Source organism: Styela clava, chromosome 4, assembly GCF_964204865.1.
Source record: "Styela clava chromosome 4, kaStyClav1.hap1.2, whole genome shotgun sequence".
Classification (NCBI taxonomy): Eukaryota; Metazoa; Chordata; class Ascidiacea; order Stolidobranchia; family Styelidae; genus Styela; species Styela clava.
Window position 1 is genome coordinate 21934153 of NC_135253.1, and position 8997 is coordinate 21943149.

General features: G+C 36.4%; 1 protein-coding gene across 1 annotated transcript; it reads right to left on the reverse strand.

The window, feature by feature from the left end:
* Positions 1–1700: 1700 nt before the first annotated feature.
* On the reverse strand, positions 1701–6483 carry LOC120327043 (vacuolar protein sorting-associated protein 29-like). The gene is made up of 3 exons (XM_039393426.2): positions 6300–6483; positions 5758–5869; positions 1701–5009 (listed from the first exon to the last, which is right to left on the reverse strand). The coding sequence occupies exons 1-3, from the start codon at positions 6430–6432 to the stop codon at positions 4703–4705; spliced, it is 552 nt and encodes a 183-aa protein (XP_039249360.1). The 5' UTR covers positions 6433–6483; the 3' UTR covers positions 1701–4702.
* Between the last annotated feature and the right edge of the window lie 2514 nt (positions 6484–8997).

Below are 8997 nucleotides of genomic sequence, written 5' to 3' on the forward strand. Positions count from 1 at the left end.
AAAGAATTGAACCGACAGAAGAACTTTTCTTATCCCATATTTGAACAGAAGGGAGACAGCTTGCACAAAAGCTGCTTGTCCAACAGTTATGTGTGAAAGAATGGATTTATGTAGTGTGTTGAATTGCTCACCAATTCTGTGATTTCATAATTGCTCAAAAGTCATAATTGAGTCAAAAATAAGGTCATTGTGGTAAAACTAAATTGACACTGATTCTGACTACTAATAAATAAAAGCACGTTTTCCATCTCCTGACTGATTTTGAGCCTGCGATTTACCAAAAATCCAGTTTATGAGAACCCTGGTTACCAAAGCCTTATGTTCTATAGCCCCAAGTTGTGCAATGTCCATTTTGCCATGATCTGCGAGACATTCTCCTATCCGGCAGAAAGTTTAAAAATGAAAAAAACGCTGTTTAATAAACCCTATTTGCTATTTGTCAAAGCAGTGGTTCCCAACCAACCATGATTCATGGCCCATACAGAGGCCTTTTAGCACTTGTGAACTCCCTGATTATCATTACAGTGGTATTTATATTGTTATTTTGATTTGTAGTTAATCCCATTACGTTCAAACACTTTATGCTCAACAAAGTGAAAACCCCCTTTGAAATAACCTTATCAAGCAATAAAACTAGGAAGAATTGTAAAGTGAAATTAGTATGCACCTAGTATTGTGGTTCCCTCCCACTGCTTTGTGGCCAATTTGGAGGCCACTGGCTCCTGCTTGGAAACCGCTGTGTCAAAGCCTTCTTTTCTACCATCTCTCCTCCTTAAGCCAACAATGCCTATGTTTGCTTCTGGTTCTTTCAGTAATCCCCATGTTTAATGGCAGACATTTTTTTCTGATTTAACAATACCTAATTCAATATATTAAAATCCAGTTTATTCACCCTTTTTCACGAGCTCTCAACCAGTCATGTCATCTTTAGGTGAGCTACAAACATTAAAAATTTGCTAGAGTCATTGATTGAAAATGTAGTACAATTTGATTGTAGTAGAAATGGATGATAATGATGATTTTTTTGCTAACTATTTAAGAGAAAATGTGCATTTTGCAAAAAGTTAATGAATGGGCCACCAAATTTTTATGCAATGATAATGAGCAATGAAAGAAAAAAGGATGAGAACCACTGCCCTAGTCGTTTGTCAAGTTCCCTCTTCTGAAGTCCCAGCTAATCTTTATTATTCTCTACAGCAGGGGTTCACAAGAAGATTTCCAGGGGTACTTGGATGACAGTCGAGTTTTTGTATGTTGCTGTTTTTTAATATCCTTCATCACCACCATGGGAAAACGAGTGCCGATTGAAACTAGACGCCAATTGAAACGTAGATTTTACATGATCTAGCGCTGTTGTGAACCTTGTGATTGTGATGCAACAATGTGAAATTCTGAGGCTTTGCGTACAAACTGTGAAATCTCTAAAGACAGCGTGCTGCGAGCATTGGAGAAGTGATTATGCTTAAGAATTTATTAGTTAGGCAGATGACAAGGGCAATAATATCAACAAGACGATTTAATTTAGTTACATATGGTCAATAAATTGGTGTTGCAACAAATTGATAGTCAATATATCACAACTTTGTTCAGTGTCTGATTACCGGGGGTTCGCGTTGATTGTTTCGTGACTCGGGGGTACTTGACAGAAAAAAGGTTGAGAATCCTTGCTCAATAGGCTTCTCCAATAAAAACAGTCCTAATTGATTTAATAATTTTAATCTTCAATAATATATTGCAAAATGACGATAAAATAAATGACAACAAGTAACAAAGCACACTGGAATCAATATAGCAATAATCAAGATACACAGACAGAATAAAATACATTAAATTCTAATGCAGTTTATTCTGCAATATTTTGAGGCAAAATTAAGCAGCAGGTAAACTTGCTTAATTTGGGAGAGATAACAAAACCTCACATATTAGATCATCCTTTTATTCATTTTTTTTATGCTCGGGAGTAAAAATTATATTTTTGACGCTCCAGAAATATGTGTGCCAATATGGAGGTAACTAATTTTGTTCGCCTTTTGTTCAAATTCTGTAAGTGGACTGAAATCTATGGGCAGGGGGTACATTCACTTGGCTAAGACAGACAGTCCCCAACCTGAATAGAACTAAAATAGGGAAAATTGGAAAAAATTATGCCCTAACCTGGTACACACACTACAAGAGTACCAAATTTTCAAACTTGATGGGAATAAAAGTCCAAATTCATGACTTTTGAGTCAGGTTCTTTCAGAGTTAAAATACTCAATGACATGAATATTGAATTTTTTCAAAATTTGTATTTCATTGGCTGTCCTGCTTTACTCAAGAGATGAGTTTCCTTTGTTTCTAAATGACAGTGTGTGACATGGCTTTAACAAACCAAATTTATAATCAAAATCTCAAAAAATTGAAATGTCAAACCCAAAAAGCAGAGACAAAATTTCCCATCACACTGAAGTTTCAAATGGTTTGTAGTTTCATGCTAAGCCGTAGGCGCCTTATATAAAAATAATAACATTAGCGGAACCAGTACTCCATGTTATCTTAAGTATGATTAAGTATTCTCTACTAATTGTAGGCGAACTTTGGATTAATCGAACTTCCGAAAAAAAAAACTTATTTCAACAGGGCCAATATTGAGGTCAGGATCACCTGACCAACTCAGAAATTACTTTATTAAACACTAATGCACCCATTGAAAATTCATCCATGGAAATATCTGTCATGGCCCTTTTCCTTTGTTGCCCTAAAATGTGCTTATTTTGCTTAATGGTTAATCCAGCCCTGGTCCCATGCAATCCACAGCGTTGCATGTTTCAATTAACAAAATAATGCAAACTGGCACACTGTGGTCGACATTATAGTACAAATAGTCCCATGAAAATATCAGTATCATAAAAAATATGAAACGGTACGCGTAGCAGTGATTCTCAACCTTTTATGGCTGGGCCCCCTTCCAAAGGATTTTAGCACTCATGCCTCACTGTTTATCATTCCATTGGCATTTTGGTAGATTCCAAATTCCATTATGTTTAAACAATTCATGAATAACGAAGTGAAAACACCCTGTGAAATATCTTTATCAAGCAATGAAACTAGAAATAATGGGGACTAAGTAAAATGGTGTTTGCGCCTAGCATTGTGGCCCCTTGGGTGGCCATGGACCCCGTGGTTGAGAACTTCTGTACGCTTAGAATTTTATGATTCATGTCTAGATATATATAGGACAGGGTGGTCCAAACCCAGGCCCGCGAGCCACATGTGGCCCGCTGCTTCATCATCTGTGGCCCGCGTCACATTCGGAGAGTAATCAAAAATCGCATTTTGTGTTGTTTCGTCATAAAATTAATCAGAAAAATCTTTTGACATATTGTCATCACTAATGTCACTGAATTAAATAGTGTTATGACTAGCTGGGGAAACTAGCGAAGTTGAATGATGTGCTTGGCAGTCTAAATTGTTATCTGGCTTACTAACTTACTGGTCGGGAATATTTGCTAACAATATAGGCATCATAGGAAACTAAAAATCGAATGCGGATTCTATTAGCCTAGAATGGCTAAGCCTGATATTTGATTGTACAATAAAAGTGTTTGTTTTGTATCGCACTGTTCACCTATTCTTGACACTATTGTGGCCCCCGAACAATGCAAAAATATTTTTATGGCCCGCGGAGCCGACAACCTTGGACCACCCTGATATAGGATATAATATGATCATGATAAATAAATAGTTAAGAATGAACGACTTTGCTGAAGTTGCAGTGAAAATTGGTTTGGCTTAGTCTTACAGTAAGCAAAGAAGTCTAAACCGGGATAGTTTTCTATCTAGGATACATTTGGAAAAAATGTTTTTGCATACTGAATATGAAGTACCGTATATGCTCGTTTTACCGCCCGATCTTGATTATGGGCCCGTTTGAATAGCCGCCCGTATGAACAGAACATAAAAATAAATAAGGGCTTGTGCTTGAATACCCGCCCGATGTAAAAGCAGATTTTTCAGTGGTAGAGAACAATAGGAAATAAGAAGCGCTTTTGTCACAACGATGTTGAATTTTAAGCGCCTGTAGATAACGCTCACGCCTTAGGCGTCCAAGTACATAACAGCATTGATTACGTAACACCATGGTTCTCAAACTGGGCGTTACGACAAGTGCGCCGTTTCAATATTAATAGGGCGTCGCAAAACTTTTCTTCTTTTGCGAATTTGTACCTGCAGTGCGTAGAAAAAGTCAAAATTTTTTTTTATTCTCGTTTTAATCATACTTGAGAACTGGAATTAACAATATATCAATTATTAGAACGACCGAAAATAACAAGCGCCCGTGCTTGAATGAGGGCCGGTTTGAATAAGGGCCAGGTTAGTGAGTTGGTTGAAAAAATATGGGCCCGAGCTACAAAACGAGCAAATACGGTATGTTCTAAACTAGGCTATAGTTCTGACCCACTCCCTTTGGGTAGGCCTCTGCATAGTCTGAAGCCAGAGCTGATTAAGAATTTTGGATTTATTTCTCTCCAAACCTATTCGAATGAAAATATTATTCCTAGAATCAGTGTTTATTATCGGATATAAATGATTTTTATTTTGTATATAAGAATATTTGATTCATTCCCCTATCCTAAGATCAAAAACCTGTGGGGACATTCCAACAGAAATTTCTAAAACATATTTTATGATTATTTCAAAATTGCAGATAAATAGAATAAAATTACGGCTTTTTAAACTCAATACGTTCGACTTTAACATCACTCCCGTGAAGTTGATAAACATACGTTACGACAGTATTAGACTGGATGTCCATAAGTACAAATGAAGGGGTAATATCACATGATAAAGGTGAATAAGCTCCTGTAATGCTCCCTGGATTTATGTAAAATTTCCCTTCATGCTCGTAAGCTTCGAATTTGTGGGTGTGGCCAAAGATTAGAATGTCAACGCCAAGCTGTCTTTGAACCATTGCTAGACTTTCTGTGTCTCCCCATGGGACAACTTGATGCCCGTGGCACATTCCGATCCTGAAATTAATAGGTCAAATTACATAAAAACACAATTCTACAGAGCTCCTAAAAAGTAAATGATGTCCCGTGCCCGTCAGAGGAGGACAGTCTTCCTTATTTCAGAGTAAAACTGCATGCAATGAGTCTTTGCCTACACAAGACATGGACCTGCGTGCGTTACACCATCGGTCGGCAACGTTTTGTATGCGAGGATCGAATAATAAAATTGAAAGCCCAACATTGCTCGAAAATTTTAAATTTAACCAGTTAATAAACTTGGTATTAAGAGACATTTAAATTGTTTAGTTGGAATGAAAGTAATGTAATGTTTATCCGTTTGATATATCAACAAAAATCATTTTTCAAAAAAATATGTAATGTTGGATCTATAGAACTTTTTTGTGAATCACTGCCAATCTGCCATAATTGAAATTTATTGGAGGCCCACAGTTTGCCGAGCACTGTGCTCGAACTACACCAACTCAGTCAAAAGTAATATAATATGCAATCAAACATGTTTCATCATGATGACGTCCTAGAATATAGATCTTGAGTTCGAGTCATAATCAGTCTAACTAAAACAATTATGGTCCCTTGGGGCTTTTGTCCTATTTCAGGAAACATACAAAACACCATATTTACGTTTCACTACTGCAGTTAAGAGCTATATTTTAAAGTGGCTCAAAAGGAGTGAGGAAGGAGATGTAATTTTCGACAGACATGGCAGCAGACTCTCTACGAAGAAACAAACAAAAATATTTCTTACTTGAACTGTCCCACAGTAACAACTTTTTGTTCTGGGTAATTGACATTATCATCAAAATCTCCACGGACGACATGAACATCGCTTGCTAATGTCTTCAAATAATCAAACGAATCTGAAGATAAATTGATAAATGAACATCCTAGCGTTTTGATATTAATTTATTTTAAACTCCATCATAATTAAAAAGAGAATAACAGTACACAAACAGCAAATCAAGAAAGCCAAATCTGCAAATGAGGTTAGAGAATGCAACATGAAACTAAATAGCCGAAGACAGTTGTGCAACATGTACTTCTCACAAGTACAATAGAAGATTAAACTGATCCAAGAGAAGAAATACAAAAATAGGATGTATCAAAGAAAGTTGGAATGTTTGTTTTTAAAAATAACAAGTCTGCAATTAAAATATATTGAATTAATCCTTAGATATAAATACAATAAAACAATAAATACAATAAAATTGTATAGTATTGTATATAAACAATCTCAAATCATAGCCCAGAAATGAATCCAAGTATGAAAAGTAATGTAATCAAGCATACCTTTTGTGCATAAATTCCCAGTGCATAATATATGCTGAATCTTCCCTGGGACAAGAAGTTTCTTGAACTTTGGTGACAATCCCGAAGCTCTGTGTGGAATATGAATGTCTCCGACAACTAATACAAGAACCATTATTATTATAAATTATTTATTTATTTATAAACCTATGAAACAATAAAGTAACAACTGAGCGAAATATTTACTTTCCCATCAAGTCCATGTTTCCGAAAACAAATAACTAACTAATCCCATACCCGACATGGAATCATAACCGGACGAGAGGCTGTGGTTTGCCATATTATCGCCGCCTTTCCTCTCCCCCGGGATAAATATGTAAATCCCACCCTAGTTATCGTTTGCTCTCATCTTCCTAATGCAGAAGGATATTATAATACCATGGTTAACTGAAGTAAAGCAGAGGCACCGTGACTCCAAAAATGTGCCACTCAACGACTTTAATAATTTAGTCAAGTTTTATAATATAAAAGTATGGTTATTCTTACATTTTGTTTTTTGTATTACACAAATTTTCAATATGTTCTATAAATTCCGGTAATTTGTATATTTTGTTATGTTAATATACATTGAATAGGTATATTTTTGAGATCCCTGGTTGACGGAAAATAAATCTCTCTCTTTCTCTCATGTGGATGTGGCATTACGTACCTGCCTCAAAATATCAATCGCATGCCACACAAGCTGATCGTGTTTTATATCCGCGGATTGGCAGCATGGAGTAGTGGCGACTTTGTGCAAAAAACGCGTTTATTCCCCTGACAACTGTCCGACTTCAAAATGAAATTACATGCTTGAAGACTGCGCGAGGAATGCGTGCACTTGTTATTTTCGTGAAACTGCGCCCAATCTGTTGACAGTCAACCTGAGTTGCGAGAGAATATACTTTTCATTTTTGCTATTGTCGCGTTTAGGTTGTTGTAGCTTTTGAGATAATAGATCACGGAGTATTCAATTGGGTTCATTCATATTTCGCAAAAATATTTATGGTACTCCCGAAGTATATGTATCAGGTTAAGGTTAGGCCATGATTTTATTCCGATTTTCTTTATTTCAGTTCTACTATGAGTTTGGGGAATTTCTGTGTTAGCCAAGTGAATATTCCGCTGCCCATATGTTTCAGTCCCTTTACACAACTTGATGTAAAATGGCCACCGTATTGGTAAGCATACTTGTGGAGCGCCATATTTATCTTCTCGTCTCGATCTTGCCGTTGCCCTTGTTTATATTGTCCATTTTTTGTGCTGTGCCATAAAATGAACGAAAGAATTAGTTGGATGAAGCGATTGCATTTTTAATCTGTTTATTTCACGTGATGTATACGTCTCGCGTAATCAAAAATTAATGTGGCCATTCTGCATATTAAATTACGTTTAGGAAAACGCTTAAATGTTTAAATTATTTCAAAATTGACTCGACGCCTTGCCGTGACTTCTGTTCTTTACGTTCGACTGACCTAAATTTACTTTTAAATTGTGTTTATCGGCCGTAAATAAAACTGAATTGGACTTGAAAAGCGATCGATGAATTCGATCGATAAATGTCATTTTCTCTCTCGCAACTGTGTTTATTGCGACCATTGCATTACGTATGTGAATTTGCGAAAGACGAAACTTAGGACTAGAACAGTTTGTTAAAGCAGCGTGCACTGAAGCACGGTACTTCTTCTGTACCAGTGGGTAGACTTTAGGTGATTTTTGGCCGTGGGTAATTATTGCTGCTATATTTTAGAATTTGTGTCGGCGGATCTGTATGCATATGCTGCAATGATATTGTAACAGAAAATCAAAACAGATAGGTATAAGTTTATTTCGACTCCATAATCAGCATAAAAGGCGATAAAATTGATAGATAATTGATTGATAATTGATAGAAAACAAAATAAATGAAATTGATCGTAGAATCGGGAGAGCAAACAAGACTTCAAGTAAGGTTTTAGATGGAAAGGTATTGAGTGAGATACATCGACTGCACCTCATTCTACTGCTCCGTTTTCTTTTCATTTGTGTTAGTGAACCGTTTGTACAGACTTCAAGGATACTATAGCAAGAACCATATTACCTAACATATCGTGTGGTTAAAAGGTCTTGCATTTACAATTACATACATTTTATTAGACAAGCAGTTTACAACAATAGGGAGTACGGCGGTAGACGTTATTTCAACCACACGAAACTACTGTAGAAGCGAGGATAGCAGCGAGTAGTCTACAATGGAATATTCACTTGTATAGTTTTGTTACGTATATACGTGTTCTATAATCTATGGGATAGTTATTTTTTTTCTTTTCTAATTGGAGTAAATGAAGAGATATTTTATGTATTCACAGTTAGCGCCCACCCGGTAAATTACGCACCTATTACGGCGTGTTCTCATAGATTAGGGACTTGGAAATAAAGGGAACAAAAACCGAACGCGAAAATACTTTGAAGAAAATTAAAATGTTACAATCAAGGACGGAGCGGTCCTCGACGCAGTTAGTTTCTATGCTGTTCAGTTCTAGGTGACAGTAGGGCCATAAAACGGTGACCGTACATTTGAACCCACGTACATTTGAACCCATGTCTATATCCGCGGGTTCAATCAATATGCGGGTGCTGAAACCCATGGGTTAGGGTTAGTATGGGTTCAACTATCCGTACAACAACAAAATTTCCATAGGTGCAATATTATGCAGGTGCA